At 44.4% G+C, this 19,242-nt stretch overlaps 2 protein-coding genes across 2 annotated transcripts in view; both read right to left on the bottom strand.

Moving 5' to 3' along the window:
• Positions 1-19,242, bottom strand: part of alg6 (ALG6 alpha-1,3-glucosyltransferase) — a 406,699-nt gene that overhangs the window by 8,890 nt on the left and 378,567 nt on the right. The gene's annotated exons all lie outside the window — the stretch shown is intronic.
• The window catches only part of cachd1 (cache domain containing 1), a 122,859-nt gene that overhangs the window by 70,906 nt on the left and 32,711 nt on the right, over positions 1-19,242 (bottom strand). The window contains exons 2-3 of the mRNA XM_063201805.1: positions 8,999-9,061; positions 2,001-2,149 (exon numbers count right to left, since the gene is read on the bottom strand). Coding sequence (XP_063057875.1) covers positions 2,001-2,149; positions 8,999-9,061 — 212 coding nt within the window. The remainder of the gene's footprint in view (positions 1-2,000; positions 2,150-8,998; positions 9,062-19,242) is intronic.

The following is a 19,242-nucleotide window of genomic DNA, read 5'->3' as shown; positions in this document are numbered from 1 at the left end:
GGGCTTGGCAAGGGGTGGGGGGGGTCATGACAGCTGCTGCATATCATACTGAAGGACATGGGGACAGTGACATCATACACATTCTCTGTGTCATACACATACGGACGCATACTGGCACTTTCCGATCTGAACTTTCTTGTTCAGTTACCCGTGCGCGCAGTAGTTTGTGATACTTTTGTAACTGTCTGTAATCGTGCTTTGATGCTGGAGACCATATTCTCCTAAAATGGACCAGCCTAAACAAAGGGGTTCCTTAAGTTGTGCTACTGTATATTCTGCAGCTGTATTTTACCACCCCACACTTCCCATTACCCTATTAATGAACAAACACAATGCCAATATGTGCTAAACACACAGATGATATCCATTCACACAGGTACCAGAACCAGTTACTTTAGTGTAACAAAGAATAAGGGTAAAATTGGCCAAAGCATAGCCATGCTACATAGGCACCAGCATTGGATATGCATGACACAGCTTGAGGTGGGTGTGTGCCGACTGCTTCGGCTGACTGCTGGTGCGCAATGCAGAATCTCCTCATGAAAGTCAGCCTGCACCCGTCTCACGCCTAGGGCTAGGGCACCCTGATTGGCTATTCCTTTGTACTTCCTGCGAAGGAGCCATTTCAGTTCACATGCTTCAAAGAAGGCTCCTACTGCCCCTCCCAGCTCTCTCTCTCTCTCTCTCTCTCTCTCTCTCTCTCTCTCTCTCTCTCTCTCTCTCTACTGTAGACTGATGCATCAGTCCCTTATTCATATATATTACCTCAAAAGGCCTTCGTTACATTTGGGTTACATCACTACTGTCTTGCGATTGTCGTGCACAGGGGGAAAACCACAGGCCTTAAGGGTGGTTTATGCCTCGAGATCAGCGTCCCTGCGTCGTGATGCAGTGAGCCGCGCAGTTAACGGAGTGAAGCCACCCCCATCACGTAGGTACTCTAGGGCACCTCCCCAAAATTGTGTCTCGACGCAGGGAGCGACGGCGTGAAGTGCGAAAATAGGTCTCTGATTGGTCCTCTCGACCAGCCTGCTCTGTCCTCGAGTCGAGAACAAGCTACTTCCTTGTTCTAACCTTCGTCGGTCTACGGACTGTGAGCTCTTCATTAAATAAAAGTTGCCCGTGCTTTGTTGTTTGATTTATTTACACGAACCAAAGACAACACGTGCGCTTGCAAGTTACCACGCTGAAGTTATTTGGACAGTGGCTCCGAGGACGAGGAAACATTCCGCTTCGTCCTCGACAAATGAGCCACTTCTTTGTTCCAAACTACCACGGTGGCTGCCAGTGCGATCAAACATGCACGTGATATAAAGATGTAATGTTTCATTTTCATTGTCGTCGAGTCTGTGAAGCGAAAAAAACAACCGACACGTTTAGGTTACTCTTTGTATTGAAGGCAGTTTGAGCCTGGAATGACATCGCGCAGACCGTGCTTCAAAACAGGGCATAAACCAAAATTAACTGCATCATGGCTGCGACAAGCTCACTCTGTGGCACAAGTAGGAAGCATAACCCGCCCTTTAGAGCTTTAGTGTCTGCTTGTATTTATAGCAGCTGAACAGCTAGGTGAGAAGGGGGTTGGGGCGCTTCACACTCTTTGATGTTCCCTCAAGTTTTTTTTTTGTAGAGTGGAGACTGGCCATCTCTTTGAACACAAGCACACACACACACGCACGCACACGCACGCACACGCATACACGCACGCACACACGCACGCACGCGCACACGCAGGCACACACAGGCACACACAGGCACACACAGGCACACACAGGCACACACAGGCACACACAGGCACACACACACACACACACACACACACACACTTTATTTCTTTCTATCATTCCACTCACATTTGCTGTGCAGGCTCCTACCATCTCTACACGTTGCCTTTTGCTCAGCAAGCATTTTAATGACCCAGTCCTGCGTACAGGTAATGTGTGTATATGGCATATGGGTATGTGTGTTGTGTTGTGTTGTATTCGTCGGTGTGTACTCACTCCATCATGGAGGGGGGTATGGCGCAGCAGTCCTGGATGGCGGTGAGGGGTGAGGTGAGGTGGGCCGTATATGAGGCCTCCACCACCTGCTTGTTCCTGTTCACCACGTCCAGGTAGCGGTTGAACTTCTCACGAATCTTCTTGGCCAGCTGGAGAGAAAAACAAACAAAAGACGCACACACACGCACACACACACACAGTATGTTATTTATACAGAGGCTCAACTCTCAAAAAAGGTTTGGTTACATGGTTGTAAGTTTAAGGAGACAATATCACATAAAGGAACTCCTTACAGAGAGGCGACTTCCTACGAAGTCACTTAGTCCAGTTGTAGCCCACACATGGTTGCAAAGAGAATTCAAATGAGTATTTCCTTCTGTTACAATTCGATGGAAAACACAAGTCAAATATGTTGAGATTTGCATAGGCCTAAGCTAGCCACACTGACTGTTTATTTTCATGGTCTAATCCTCAACCCCAAATCGAACGTCCATCACTATTTATTCCAGCCTGACAATAAAATAAAAATTATTCTAGCCATAACAGTAGTGATAGTTAATTGCATGGTAGTATCTGACAGATTTCAAAATTCAAACTGAACAGCAGGACGAGCTGCTGACTACAAGTGAGGCTATGTTACTCAAACAAGACAGCAGACAGCAGGCTACATCAAAGAGCTTCTCAGCATCGAGAATGAATGTGGGAGTGTGAAAAAAAGAAAAACAAAACATTGATCGGTACAGAGCAAATGACTTATTCAGGAGTCTCACGGCTCTGACTGCTCCCTTTCCTGGGGCTAGTTATCGCACTTGCTAGCTCGCTCACCGCTCGGCTAACAGGCGCAGGCTAATGAAATAAAAGTTGGTGTGGGGGGCCTATGAAAATCAAAAGAGCCGCTCCTGGCTGTTTTGGTTCGTTAGGTCCCCATGTTGTGTTGGGGCTCTCAACTATATGCACGTCCCCAAAGGGAACCAACCACCAGGCCCTGTAAATGAAGAACTCTGGGTTCTCAGAGAGAGTGGCCCGGGCTTATTTATTCAGCACTGTGCTGGCTGTTTCCCTGGGGACGCTCCTAAGAAGCAGAGCAGCCAGCAGCTTTGAAATAAGGCTGTCCTCTGTGGGGGGACGCTAATAAAGAGGGGGCACATACCCCGTCTCTCTCTCCGCACCACTGCCCGACTTCTAGAAGCCAGCGCCGAGCCATGAGTGTTAGGGAACACACACAGGAATATTCACGGTACATGGGCATACACACACACACACACACTCACTCACTTGTAAGCAAATGCACATGTCACGCATACACATGCACGCGCCCGTGAGCGCGCACACCCACACACACATGTGCACGCGCGCACACACACACAGAGTCAAACAGAAATATTGACAGCATATTCACATACATACACCCTACTTTTCCATCACACAAATATGCACACACCTACAGTATACAGGCACAAAAAAAGACAAAACCTTGGGCACAGCACTCACACAGACTACAGACAGCCACAATTAAAATCACCTGCCAAAAATGTCCCTGCGTGGCAGCTCATCAACATCAGCTCGACCCCGCTGATCAACTGTGTACACACACCTACACAATCACACACCTACACAAGCAATAACGCACGCACCTACACACACAACCACACACACACCTACACACACAACCACACACCAAATCAGCCAGCACCGCAGCTACGGCTGTAACCGCTGGGCTTAACTTAGCTCATGGTACCGCGCTACCAAGACCAACATTGCAGAGGGGAAAATCTCTCACTGGGAGCGTTTTTTACGTGACCATTATGCACTGTGTGGTACTTCTATTAGTGCGGTAAAAGGAGCCTTGTCCAGGAACTTGGTGGAGGGCTAGAGAGAGAGAGAGAGAGAGAGAGAGAGAGAGAGAGAGAGAGAGAGAGAGAGAGAGAGAGAGAGAGAGAGAGAGAGAGAGAGAGAGAAAGAGAAAGAGAAAGAGAAAGAGAGAGAGGGAGGAAGCGAGAGAGGGAGGGAAGTGGGTGGGTAGGGGGCTAAGACCATAAGCGATCAGGGACGGGGTTACACTACCACCACCACCACCACCTCTACCACGTGAGGCCCTGAGCCCCTCCAGCCGGACTGGAAACCCCATCCCTCAGGTGCACAGGAGAGGCCTGGAGGCCACTGGTCCAAACACATTTCAATCTTTTGCTCTGTGTGTGTGTGTGTGTGTGTGTGTGTCCAAAAATGTCCTCCTTGATTACTCTGTTCATGCTGAGATTCAAGTGCGATGTATACGCTGCCACACTGAGTGAGGTGGAAGCATGTGATAATCATGAGGCACATGTGCAACCAAACTCACCTGCCACAACAGGCCATATGATATGCATCTGAGTGGAGGGGCGCAACTACGTTTTAGAGACATTTTTTTTATCTGATGGCTTGGAGAAAGAAGCCCTCATTTTGAAAGTCTCATGCAGGCCTCCTTGACTTCTGAATAACATCCTTTATGGAAAGACTACTTTAAGAGAGCTTTCCCTAGGGGTAATTTGTTAGGGCAAGGAAACCACCTCTCACAAAATAACAATACTGTTTAATTGGAGTGGGAAAATACACTTTAATCTTTTAGTCCATTTCAACACATTGCGACAAGAATTTCTTAAACCACCACCACTACCACCATCTTCATATAACTACAAACGTATCTAGAAAAGACTAGATGATGCACTACTGATGGAATTTACTCTCTGCCTCCAACAGATGTTTACGATCACGCAACCACCATTGGAGCACCAGGTCTCAAAGTGATTGTTAAGTACGTGGCCAAATGGAACAACAACTTTTTAATGACATTCACATTTCAACAGTGATTGAAAAACAAAGCTCTGATGTAATAGGGCCAACTAGCAGAGTGTGGCGTGGAACATTAGTAAACCTCCCTCCCGAAGCCTCATACAGTATTGGTAGTGCAGACTGGTCCTTAAGCTCAGTGGTATCGAGCTCTGAATCCCATACCCGAAATGGAGCACTGACTAGGAGGTGGCGGGTTCGAGGTCCGAGTGGTGGAACACCTCAGTTATACTGAGCTATGCACAGTCGTATGCAGGGAACTAGCTTCAGGTTCCTCCTCCTTATCAGGTACTGCTTTTATTACCATAATTATTACCATAATTATTACTACCTTATCTGGAAATATCTTGGGTTTATTTCTGTGGATGCCTTGAACTAAAGTTCCTGAAGAAAGGTACTTCCCCTGCCACATAACCATGGGTAATGACTGGGGTGTCTTCAAGTGAAAGTACTAAGACAATTTGTACTTATTCCTAAGTATTTCCAAGAATTGTGTCATGCATCAGGGTGACGCCTACTGTGCAGCACTGTTGTTAAACTGTGTGGCACATATGTTGTTAAATACTTCTTGCCCACCACTTTAGGCTCAGAGCTGGGTAGCCTCACCTGCGCGATAATTAAAACTGACAAGCTGTATTAAATTGGGCATTTCGGGGCTGTGAGGAGTGTCGTCATATGCTGTACACTTACTTGTCTGTACTCTTGCTTTTCTGCTAGACAGTATTGAGAACTCAAATTATAATGCTTCACCGGAGGCTGAATATTATCAAAACATTCACTTTTCCAAGTAATGTCTTGCATGTCTGCAACGTTTTGAGGGTGGAGCTGTTGAAAGTTATTTTAATGGAAGCTAATATTACACTAATGACAAAAAATCAAGAATTTCTTAAGTGCCAGTAGGAATTTGGATCTGCACGGTCCGCTCGTTTCCGCTCTCTCGGAGTTCAATGACGGCCTTGAGAAAGGTAAATCCTGTTTGCAGCCCAAAACACCGCGGGGCGAGCGGTACAGTAATGGCTCTCGTTTGGCACGGACCCTCGCCAACCAGCACAGAGACGTCACAGTCAAGTGAACAGGAGGCATGAGCCTGGAACCAACCCAGTGCCAGTGTAGACGGGGTGGGTGTCCTGGGCAAAACTATTCACAAAACCCCTCCGATCGGGCCTCACACGGACAGGGTTGGATGTTGAAACCCTCATTCCAGTAACTCAATAGAATTATGATATTAGCGAAACTATACTGAGCTGAATCCAGAGCAAAATGCAAATGAATTCCTGAGTGTTATTTTTGTTTCAACAGCAAGTTGAGTATTTTCGGGGCCCATGCAGAGGAAACAGGTGTATATAAAACACACATTCTGTGCTAATTGCATCGGAGGGAAAGTGTGTGTGGTTGTGGGTGGATGCGGTGAGCTAGACGAGGAAACCTATATTTGAATGAATCAGCTCTGCTAATTCCCTAAAAATAGACAGCTGTGGTCAGCCACAACCATATAACTCAAAAGCCTCAAAGAAACCTTTACACCAAGGACTGAATGCTTTCCATTCTTTATAAAGATATAACTACTTCAATTAGGTAGATGAATTAGTTTGAGAAGGGGTCCTGACACATCAAATGCATTTCACTGAGTCTAATCCTTCCCTAGATATAAATGTATCTTACGTTATTAAAATATTCTTATGCTACGGTTGTCAGATGGACAGGAGCTTAAAGAATGTGGCACCCATAGTTTGAAATGTATGCCGACCAACCACTGTGATAAACTATAATAGATTAGAACTGGTTGATTGTTAGGTCAATTACATTGCAAATTTAAAAAAGTAGCTTGAAATGGATTTATTTCTGACACATCTTGACATGCTCACCTTGACCTACTTCAGTCCGAAGGCTAGAAAATGGATACAAACAATTTGGTATCAGTGCATCAATGCAACCTCACCGTACATTTAATCCTACACGTTGTGGGGAATGGAATAATCAAAATCTGATGATGATATTATTATGCCAAGAGTAACAGTGGGTGTGAGTCAAAAATCTTTTTAAGTTCTTAGCAACAATTTGCATTTAATAATATGTTGTATTCTTATTTTAGATCAGTTTCTACATCACAACATTTGTTTTCTATTTTCTCAAAATAAATCAGTAGTACTACAGCAGCAAGTCTAACTAAATGATAATGACATCAGTATAGCAAAAGATACGTTTAAAACTTTAACTTGTGGAGATAACAGCCTTGCAATGAGTAGCGTCTGTTTTTTTTTCCAACACTGCTGATGTACGCTTTTAGCACAGAACTATATTAAGCAGCAACTTCAGTCTATTGTAGCAGGCTGCGCAGTACCCCAACCAGAAGCTCCATCTAAGAGATAATGCTGATATCTACTGTGGCAGACGTCCCGGCAGGTAGCATTCTGCCCCGCTCATAACAAAGCAAGTTGAGGTATCCGTGCTAGTTAATTGGCTACTGGGGGCTCGTCAGACAAGCTGCCAATGTGCTCTCTTTAATCTTCGCGCTCGGAGGCAGCAAATAGCTGCAGGTGATGCAGGGAAAGGGGAACGGCAGACAGCTCACAATGGCTTCTCCTGGCAAGGAGCAATGGATGAAAACAACCAACCTGCCTATTCTTGCTTGTGCTCTCTACAATGATTGGAAGCAAGCACGCATAAATACATGGGCATGAATACACATACAAGTAAACACAAATGCACGCACATACACACACACTCTCACACACACACTCTCACACACACACTCTCACACACACACTCTCACACACAAAGAGCGTGGCATGTACACATACACACACCCAAGCGCACATACAAGTGCACACAAAAGCACACGTACACACACAGCCAATGGGAGGAATTGGATCTGTTGTAAACAACCTAAGAGATGTACAATAGCAACCAAAAAAGCTAGAGTAGAAAAATCTTGAGGCACTGTTGTGAAGAGTCAGACAGGCACAAACACAACTGGCCTTTTAGACTTCCGTTTTGCAATATGGTGAAAAACAAGAGAATTAAGAAATAAAATATTTCCTAAACGGGAATTGATTAAGAAATTTGTCTCAACGGCAGCAATTCTCTTAGAGAATCATACTCCCAATAAGATGGGAATTTTTTACACATTAGACATTAAAATACCATTACAATAGCCAACATGAGACATTAGGCAGCACAGTAACAGTTTTCCACAACTGTCCAGGAAATTATTGACAAAGCCGACGGGAGACAAATTAGTGTCCAAAATGTCCGTGGGCTCTAAGCGAATGGCGACAGTCTTCAAAGTCGCTTTTATCTTCAGCCAATCAAGCCGAGGGCAATTAAGTGTGTGTGTGTGTGTGTCTGTGTGTGTGTCTGTGTGTCTGTCTGTGTGTGTGTCTGTGTGTCTGTGTGTCTGTGTGTCTGTGTGTCTGTGTGTCTGTGTGTCTGTGTGTCTGTGTCTGTGTGTCTGTGTCTGTGTCTGTGTCTGTGTGTCTGTGTGTCTGTGTCTGTGTCTGTGTCTGTGTCTGTGTCTGTGTCTGTGTCTGTGTCTGTGTCTGTGTCTGTGTGTGTGTGTGTGTGTGTGTGTGCCACCATTTGCAACCCTGCGGCGGTCTTGTTGCACACCTGTGTGAAGCTCTGGACATGTGCACTGATCCGCTAACCCTCCGGACCCAAAGGTAGACCAGGCAGAGTGTGTTTATTGCAGCCATGCTTGTTAAGAGAGGCCTGGTGTTTTGCTGGCAGCCAGTGAGCACAGAAATTAGGGTTGCCAGGCAGCAACACACTGAAATGGCCTTCAAACAGGAACAAAAATCAAACAGACAGCAGCGGTAGAATTTTAATGGTGTGCTTTTGAGGTTGAGCAATCTCTGTTCTCTTTCGCTCAGCCCACCACCCAAACACACCACACACACACAGCTTCACACACACACAGCTACACACACACAGCTACACACACACAGCTACACACACACAGCTACACACACACACACACACACACACACACACACACACACACACACACACACACACACACACACACACACACACACACACACACACACACACACACACACACACACACACACACACACACACACACACACACACACACACACACACACACACACACACACACACACACACACACACACACACACACACGACAGATTATGATCATGACTCACCTGCTGCACCTCCGTCTCTCCGTTTGAAGTCTTCTCACTATACACAAAGGAGTCAAAAATTCTCTGTAGGGGGAGAGAGGAAGAGAGAGAGAGGGGGTATCTGTTAATAGGAGCCATGTAGAAGTATGATGCCACAACATTTCTGCATGATGAAAGGACAAAAAAATACCCCAACACAGTAATGACTACACATGTGGTGGGAGGAATCATGATGAATAATGCTATTCATTTCAGATACTTTCATCTGTGCATGTGTGTTGCCCATTCGTAAATGTGCATTCCATTTTGAAGCCCATTGAATCCAACACTGCACGGTGGGACAGTGAAATAAACCAACATTCAGAATATGACTGTTTTCTCACTGCAGTGTCAGCCTGGGCCTTTTGCAACACCTACTGTTACAACTGCAAGTGGTTTAGCCTCTTATGAGAAGGTAATATCTTGACAATGTTCAACACAATGTCTGAAGTTTCACTTTGAAAATTATGCTTGACCCTCTCTTGGGGTAAGGCGAGTGTTAAGTTTCCAAGTAGTACTTGTAGGATTGGATTTCTTTCCTCTAACTGCTCTCTAGCTTCCCTTGTTTCCTTGATTGTGTTGTTATTCCCTTATTCCATTGGAATTAATTTAAGTCAACTGGAGACCGATTGGTTGTGCTTGTTATTTCAGTCAGATCAATGCCATTTTGACCATTTTTTCCAGGTTATATTGTTCTTCTTTTAAACATTTGTTAATCAATATTTAAAAATAAAGCTTCATGACTTTATATCCAGACGTTTTATGTACTTTTTCCCTATTCATTTGCTCATTCTACTACAATAGAATCACCATCTAGTTTCTTCACAGGTGTACAATGGATCATGAATTTCCAGCTCTAAAAGTTCAACCATTCAAACACTCAAGATGCTTGTAATCCGAAGTCGTGAAAAGGCTAGACTTCACTTCTAGTGAGCCCCTCGAAAAGAACGTTCTTGAAGAAGAAGTACAGACCGCGTCAAAGTGCAAACTCTACATCAAGTCATTTTACAGATATTGTGCAATTCCCCCCTCACTCATCAGAACTGCCGTAATTGTACCTTACTTCAAGATTCTGCTTGTTGTAAATAATTGGTAACCGGCACCCTAAAGCCATTTTTTGCTATTTGTGGGTGACCTACTTTCCAAAGGTTATTGTAAAGAGATCCCACATATCACAATTTTCAGGGTAGAGGCAGACCACAGTGCATTGTTTATGCAGTCAAAATATTTTTTTAAAGAAAAAAAGCTACAAGGTGAATCATGAAGTCTTTCAAAGACTGAATTCCGCTCTGACATCTAACAAACTACATGCCTAGCTGCTGCCACCACAAAGTTCTTCCAACCCCCTAGTCTGCCCAACATGTGGTCAATCTGCTAGACCAATAAAGTATCTGATTTATGATAACAGGCCAGCAACATGGTGGCCAATGAACTAAAGATTGTGTAGGTGAGAAGTCGGAGCAAAATGAAACGATAGCAGGGTTCACTGTCCGGCCCATCTTCTCCTCTATTCCTCTTCTCCTCTCTGGCTGACTAAGCAGGACATGTCAACACAAACCAACACCTCCCATGTCTGAAAACCCTTTATAGAAGTGAAAGAGAAAAAACCTCACACCTGCACTATGTGGCTTTCCCCCATTCAAAGCGTAGCAGCTGTTCAGAGTCAGTGGGCACAAACGCCACCTCAAACATCTGGGGTCGGTGACCAGTGCCAGGCTGAAACGCTGAGCACACGTTGAGTAGATGTTTGCTTTAGATGGCAGGCAGGTGTTTTGCTGTAAGTGTCTCCACCCAAACTCCTGACATGGAATTGGTAATGCTTCAATTCTCTCCATCCACACAAATTGTTGCCAGGGGATAAACTTACCCAGAATTCCAAAGTAACTAACTTACCACACACACACACACACCATCTTGGCATTCTGCAAGAATGGATAATCCTTGGCAAGAACAAGGTTGGAGCTGTCAACACAAACTGTGATGGATCACTGCTGCAGGCATCCATAACATCAAATAAAAAACCATGAGATTCGCCAGGCTTCACAAGAAACAGAGCTCTGAATATTAGAGACAAGAGATCAGATTTGGTTGCTGTATATACTGTGTCTGAGTGGTGAATGGTCAAAAGCAGTACTAGGCCTGATCATGCAGACAGCACAAGACGAATGATCCAAAACCCCCCCAACCCCACCACACCACACACACACACACACACACACACGCACGCACGCACGCACACACACACACACACACAGTCTACGCACGCATACACACCGTACGCACAAGCGGTGAAATTTACATGGAGGGAAAAAAAAAGTGTTTACAAAGAGCCGAGGGGACTGAGTGAAGTGTGAGTGAGCTCCAGCATGGTGAGGAAAGGCTTCAGCTGTCGTGCCGGTGGAAAGATAACAAAGTCAGGGGGGGAGAGAACTAGAGAAAGGAAAACCTCCTCGTTTTCGGGCACAGCTCATAAAATAAACACGAGGACAAACACAAACAGCCAACCAGCCAGGGGTGCATTTCTCGAAAGTGTAGTTGTTGGCCAGCAAGCAACTTGGGTAATTGCCAATGGGATATTGCATAGGGAACAACAAAGTAGCTAATGTAGTTAGCAAACTATGGTTTCGAGAAACGCACCCCAGAATTTTACAGCAAACCAACACACCCACCCTCCCCATCCACCCGTAGTGTGTGACAGGTTTGTTTTCCGGACTCCGCTTGCACAACATTCACAGCTATGCCCCGGAGCAGGCAGGAATTTAGCAGTGTGAAACCAGAGACGCTGCACCAAAGCTGGGCTACAGAGCGCAGGACGCTCCCTGGTCTGAGCCCACCAGAGGGGACAAGATCCCGATCTTTATCCCTTAAAATCCCACAAGCCATCCAAGATGACTAAGATCAAGTCTTTTTGATTCTTGGAAATACAAGCCAGAGGACTCTTAAATGACATCTACTTAGGCCATGAAACATCAAAACAGACCACCAAATGGGGTTTTTGGAGAGAGTGGATGGTGTGTACTGTATGCACTAGACACCAGTTCAACAGATCATTTCACTTCACTTCTAAGATGGGGGGGTTTGCGGCTTAGGCTTCGCTACGGTAAGAGACTCCAAATGAATAACAAACTTTGTGTTTGTCCTCTGAGAAGAAGAAGAAGAAGAAGAAGAAGAGGAGGAGGAGGAGGAGGCCTTTTGCCGCTCACCAGAGAGAATGGGAGTCCATCTGCAGCTGCTTTGGCTTAGAAAATGGTGGCCATAGCGGTCATTAATCTTGTCAACCCCAGGGTTAATCTCGCCCACAGTTGAATGGTTGTCTGGAATGGCTGAGCCCCATGCTGTCCCCATCCTTGATCGCCAGCTTTCTGGGGGTCTGCCATTCCCCACTCTTCAACGGAGGCCCATGGCAGCAAGGGCATCGTCTCTCCACTAAGCCCCTACTGCCATGGCTGCTCATTGTGCCACTGCCCCCCCCCCCCCCCCCTTTTCACAACTGCTCATCCCATCCCCCCATTCCAACACTACATGCAATGGATTAGCCATTTGACTGAAAAAGTAGGAAAACAAGAATAGGAGATGCCTAACTAAAAGTGAAAAAAAATATCTGTTGACACAATATCTGTTCTTCAACTATTTCGACCAACCCCACACCACCCCTACAGACACCACACGTGGCAGTAGGACCCAAAGATTCTTCCAATGATTTGTCTGCTACGGCTACGGCTCTGCAGCACTGAGGCATTTCCATTAAAATGACCCGGTGAAGGGGGGATAAACCTATTAGCAATTCATTCAGCCATCTTCAAAAGCCAGGGCCCTGCTCTGCTCTGCTCTGCTCGGGCCCTAATCCACATTCATTTGGAATGGTACCAGCGAGCGAGAGGGTGGAATCCCACAAAGTCTTCCAAACAGGAAAGGTGCCCTAATCTCTCCATTGAAGGCCGTGTGATAATTCTTCCCAGGTTACCCTGGCTGAGGAGCTGGAGATCTAAGCTTAGTCCTGACAAAAACATAAATACCAAGCACATAGGTCTTCCTCATCACTGAAAATCTCATCATCCTTATACATTGCCTGTTTAGATTGATAGTATCCCTTGACACTTTTCGCCCCCAGTGTATTTTGCCTCTACCAACACTTTCATAATGAGAGTGCCAGTCAATTATAAGAGGCAGTCACATTTTCTGGCACTTTTCTGGAGATATTGGGCAGCAGAGTTCCCCTGATTTGTGAGCTGTTCTGAGAGATGGCAAGATATTTTAAGACCATAAAGTGAAGGTGGCAGAAAGTGAAAGCCCACCTGGGAAACTCCCATTGTCATAGTGACTCAGCACTCCACAGCACACTGCACACAACTAAGTTGCATTCATGCCCCAACCATGCAGGGGGGCAGCCCCAAACAGCGCCCCAAGGTTGCTGTGCAACAGGAAGGTACCATGCTCAGGATGAAGGAGGAGAAGTCATGGAGGAGTCAGGGAGGAGGATGGGAAGAGCATGGTTTAATTACTCCTTCCACCAACGTACTGGGTCAGGGAATCGAACCGGCAACCTCTGGGCTACAAGATGGACACCCTAAAACGGGAAGAGTCTAGTGTGTTCTGAAAAAAAGTAGAGATACCAGAGAACCTCTAACAGGGAGAAGGCTCAGTCTCATTGGTTCCCATTGTAGCCAGTTAGCTTTGCATGCATACTGCAGCAACGAGCGTGGGCCAGTCCTTCATGTGGGAAAATGTATGGAATGGAAAGGGGAACCCATGCTAAATACATTGCTACTGCGATTTCCAGTCACAAATATCATCAACAAAACATTCCTGGTAAGCACTATGACTGTTGTTTAACAATAGGCTGTATTGACAAATCGTTCAGGTGTGTAGTTTTACAGCAGGTTAGAAGATTTCAACCTGTACTCGCTAGCATCGCGCTAATGTTTATGGGTTTGGCCCCATAAAAATTGAGCTTTGTGACCCAGTATATAATAATCTAGTGGCGCAAAATAATCGAAACGCTACTCAAACGGGGTCTTATTATTTCTAGCTTCGAACTTAATATTAATATTTCAGGACAAAAAATTATAAAAAATCACAAAAATTATAATGGTAGAAAACTCCATTGACACCCATTCATTTTGCACTGGCCCGTGGTTAGGGTTAGCCAGTTGTGGCTAGTAGCTATTTCCGTGAGTGAACACCCCCTGGAGATACCAGTCGTACCTTCCTGCTGCAGGTAGCCCACCCTCCACCCTCCACCCAGCCCCACCTACAGACACAGACCTACAAACGCACACACGCTCATTGCACTACAAAGGGACTGGGCTGTGAATGAGGCACCCTTGCTTCCTTCTGATCTCATGCCTCTGTGCCCCCCTCTTTCTTCCTCTCTGTCTATCTCTATCCCTCTCTCTCTCTCTCTCCATTTCCACTCCCTCTTTCTGTCGCTAGGTTTCTAAGGACACTCAAACTGCTAAGCATGTTTTCAGTTCCAGCACCTGGAAAGGGGAGTGTGAATGGCAATATTTTTTATTCATCCCCCAAATACAAAAGGTCTGAGAGAGAGAGAGAGAGAGAGAGAGAGAGAGAGAGAGAGAGAGAGAGAGAGAGAGAGAGAGAGAGAGAGAGAGAGAGAGAGAGAGAGAATATTGATGCTCTCTTTCTTCCATATACTGCATTTCACAATGATCATGATATATACGATGAGATTGTGGCTTGGGCACACAATGAAACAAGTGCAGACTTTATTTTTTTTAAAACCTTTGTAGTGCTGTTCCTAAGAGGAGAAAAAAAAGACTCATAATTACGCTTTATCCACATTTCAGATCTTTCTCAAGCAGACTGCTTAATTAAATGACTCAATCAACGCCTGCCAGATTGCCTAGACTATTCCTACAGTAAACATAATTTGTTAAAGCTGCATCTCAATTTCCATTAGATTCCAGTCTCTGAAGCAACAGACCTCGATGCAAAAAAAAAATCCCAACCCAACCACACCACCACAACTCCTTGAAAGCCTACAGCCATACAGTTCATATTTCTCCTCTCCATGACTTGAAATACAACCAGTGAATCAGTTAAAGTCTGGTACATATGTTTTGCGTATGCACATAAGTATGACTGTGTGCAGGAACGTCAAGGTGGGTTTGGAGGGGGTGTAGGGGCGCAAGAAAATCAGTTCCACATGTAGGGAGTAAGGGAATATCCAACTCTGTGATGGAAGAGAGGAGGGGTCATGTCAAACCCTGGCTTGTCATGGAGCTGGATCACGATGAAGAGAGGGATATTATGGGCTGAACAAATGCTTTTTGGAAAATACATTTTGGTGAGTCCATTAAGTGCGCCATCCTAACAGCAGTGAGCAAACATCAAGGACTTAGCACAAGCCTGGAAGAATAATGACCAGCGTTTCCACAGCAACCACTGTGAACTATAGACAAAACATCAGACCCTCATAAATGGTCGTATCCTCAGACTGGGGACGACGTTACACATTAACTACTTTTGCCATTCATTTCAAAATGACACAAGGTACATTAACTCGCCATCTAGTTCAACGACAAAACCAAAATCTTTTGGGGTCATATCAAATACTACAGTCCCAGGAAAAAGTTTGTACACCCTTTGAAATTTCTTACATTTCTGTCAAAATTGATCATAAAACATGGTCTGATCTTCCCGGAAATCTCAAGAAGGAACAACCAGAGTCTGCTTTAATTAATTCCACCCAAACATTTACATGTTATCATATTTTTATTGGTCATAAGGCCATAACATTCACAGGACAGCAGGGCAAAAGTAAGTACACCCTTGCATTAAGTAGGTTTTAACCCTCAGTTAGTTGCAATATCATCAACCAGACTTGTCCTGTAGTTGCAGATCAGATTAACAAAACAATCTGTTTGTATCTTGTCTCCCTCTTCTTTAGAGAACTGCCTCTCGTCAGCAAGGTTTGTGGGATGTCTGGAGTGTATAGCTTTCTTGACTTCATGCCATATAATCTCAATTGTTTTTGTCAGGGCTTTGACTGGGCTATTTCAGAATGTGTATTTCATTATTATGAAGCCATTCTAAAGTCGATTTGCTTCTTAAGTATGGGTTGTTGTCACATTTCAGGACCCATACTCTTGTGTGCTTCAACTGTGTGACAAACTTCCTCACGTTTTTTCTGTAAAATATCACAATCAATTTGAGTTCCTTGTTCCACTGATGATAGCAAACTGTCAAGGGCCTGAGGCAGCAAGGAAGCTGCATATAATGATGCTCCCGCCACCATACTCAGAAGAGGAGATGTAACCAAGAATAGCTAAAAATGGGATTAATTCTGCCAATCTAAAATGAATGGGGTTTCTGACCAAAAAAAATATTGCTGCACCTTTGAGGTTTGCAAAAAAGCATTTATATGCTTCATAGAATTACTGCAAAATATTCTGTAGAACATAGGTGGCTAACCCGCGGCTCTCGAGCCGCATGCGGCTCTTTGCCTGGTGTCTTGCGGCTCTTGCGTTCATGTCCAAGTTTGTGTTTATGTCCCATAAGCAATATGCATTGGAATTGCGCACACAAAGTTGATTAGAACTGTGACAAATAGTGCCTGTGGTCTTGGTAGGTGTAGTAGGCCTTGCCTAAATGTGCCCTGAATGATCAGGTTGGTGTGTGAAATGTGTTACTGCATTGGCCCAAATAGGCTACAAGACGTGATTTAAGCGTTCTAAAAATAGCGCTTTAAAAACTGACCGCGTCTTTCGCTTACTAGACAAAATAGCGGCAAAAATGTTTTAACCTGAAAGATTTGGCCATCACTCCTCAAGGCAATACAACTCTCAATAAGGTCAAGAAAATGTACTGTCCATATTTGTAGATTCCATCGCTCGGATATGGCGGTAATAAATGTGCACATGATTATCTGCTCAAGAGAGAGACGTCTAGAGCAGAGATGCGCTCAGAATCTCTGAGCTGCGTAGCCATCTCTGCACTCTGTTAGAAGGAGTGCACATGGCTATTGACCCGAATGTATAATGATGTTTTTGGTTTAAAATCGTCTCATTTTCGCGGGCTATAGACAAAATAGCGCCAAAAATAATGTTTTATCCTGGTTTTCGCTATGAATGTCGGCCGTTACAGTCTCAGCCATTGTCAAAGCGGCGCAGGCAGACAGCGTGAAGGTGGGAAACCATTCGACTCGACTTGTCGCTGCTCCGCGCTCAGTTTAGTTTCAAAAGAAAAACTTTTGTTTTTCCCCTGGCCCATTGTCAGCACCCGCTGAAACAGTAGGCCTATGGAAATGAACGGCGATCTGACGAACCACCTTGTTAAGTTTTGGATGGTGTCGTCGGCAGACATCCAATGGTCATCTGTGCACAAGAAAGATGTGCCTGTGTGCGTCTAACCCTCGAATGAAGAGAGGCGGAGAATCTTTGTGCCGCGTTACTATCTTTGTGCTGTTATAAAGAGTGGTCATGGAAATTGTGCTGTTAAACATGTTTTATTAAAATGTGAAATAATTTATGAACAGAATTTTGACTAGTGTTGACTTCTTATGTCAAACATTTTTATCTTGAAAAAACCTTTTTCCCAAAAAATTGAAGCAGTATAAAAAAGGGGTAGTGGTCATCTTATAGGCCTATTCAGGGGGTCGTTTCTCGACAGTGCCTTTGCTAACGACTTTAGCCATTTTGTTCGTTCTTAAGACCAACGTTGTAACCAAGGTCTTGAGTTGGTCTTAAGTTGTTCTTAAGTTGTTCTTAAGTTATTCTTAAGTTGGTCTTGCGTCTAAAGACCAACTTAAGAGCAACTCAAGAGCAACTTACGACCAACTCAAGACCGACTTAAGACGGTTAGCAAAGGCAAGAATCGAGAAACGGACTCCAGGATTGTCTTTTAGTCAGGTCATTAAGTTGGAGTGTAACATCAATCTGACACTGTGTGTGTGTGTGTGTGTGTGTGTGTGTGTGTGTGTGTGTGTGTGTGTGTGTGTGTGTGTGTGTGTGTGTGTGTGTGTGAAAGGAAGAGATGGTTTTTTATTCATACCCGTGTTGTTGTGTATGTTGTTGCTGTGTGTATGTTGTTGCTGGTCTGTGGTGCAAGAAGGATGGGTGATGCCCATGTTGGTGGTGGGTGTGCGCATGTTTAGGCCTATATGCCCGCGTGATGTTTGTGTGCCGATGTGGCTCTTTGCTGTGACACATTACAAAATGTGGCTCTTGGTCTCCGACTGGTTGGCCACCCCTGCTGTAGACCAACGTTGAAACCAAAGTTGAATTGTTCAGGGGAACACACAATGTCATGTTTGGAGGAGAACTGGAGAACCACACCTTCACCAAAGCATCATCTCCACCTTTGAGTATGGTGGCGGGAGCATCATTATATGCGGCTACCCTCCTGCCTCAGGCCCTTTTCAGTTTGCTATTATCAGTGGAACAATGAACTCAGAAGTTTATCGAGATATTTTACAGAAAAAAGTGAGATAGTCTGTCAAACAGTTGAAGCACACAAGAGTATGGGTCCTGAAATGTGACAACAACCCATACTTTAGAAGCAAATCGACTTTAGAATGGCTTCATAATAATGAAATACACATTCTGGAATAGCCCAGTCAAAGCCCTGACAAAAAACAATTGAGATTATATGGCATGAAGTCAAGAAAGCTATGCACTCCAGACATCCTTCAAACCTTGCTGACGAGAGGCAGTTTTCTAAAGAAGAGGGAGACCAGATACATCCAGATTGTTTAGTTAATCTGATCTGCAACTACAGGAAACATCTGGTTGAGGTTATTGCGACTAACTTAGGGTTAAAACCTCCCAGGTGAAAAAGTGGTTCAATTTAGTACAATAAAAGCACAACTGAAGTGTACTTAGCATGTTAAAAGCGCACTCGCACTTTTTGTGCTAAGAAAAAGTATGTTTACAATATGCTTATTTAAAGTGTACTTAAAATTAGATGTAATTAAGTTGCTCTCAAAGAAAGTACACTTTGCGAACCATACATAAAGTGCACTTAGAAGATGTTTGGCTAAAGTGTATTTAGAGGAATATACTAATAGTGTTCTAATAGTGAACTTACTAAAAGTGTATTTTTTAATAACATATTGCAATTGCACTTTTTTTAAGTGCACTTTGATTATACTTCACCCAAGTGACTTCGAAGTGTGATTTTCTATAGTGCGCTTTAAAGTAAATCACTTTAACATATTGGAAGTATACTTTTTCTAAGTGCACCATGATTGTGCTTCATCCAAATAT

Source organism: Engraulis encrasicolus, chromosome 6, assembly GCF_034702125.1.
Source record: "Engraulis encrasicolus isolate BLACKSEA-1 chromosome 6, IST_EnEncr_1.0, whole genome shotgun sequence".
NCBI classification, from domain to species: domain Eukaryota; kingdom Metazoa; phylum Chordata; class Actinopteri; order Clupeiformes; family Engraulidae; genus Engraulis; species Engraulis encrasicolus.
The sequence above is the reverse complement of the archived record's forward strand: the minus strand, read 5'-3'. Positions and strand labels throughout refer to the sequence as shown.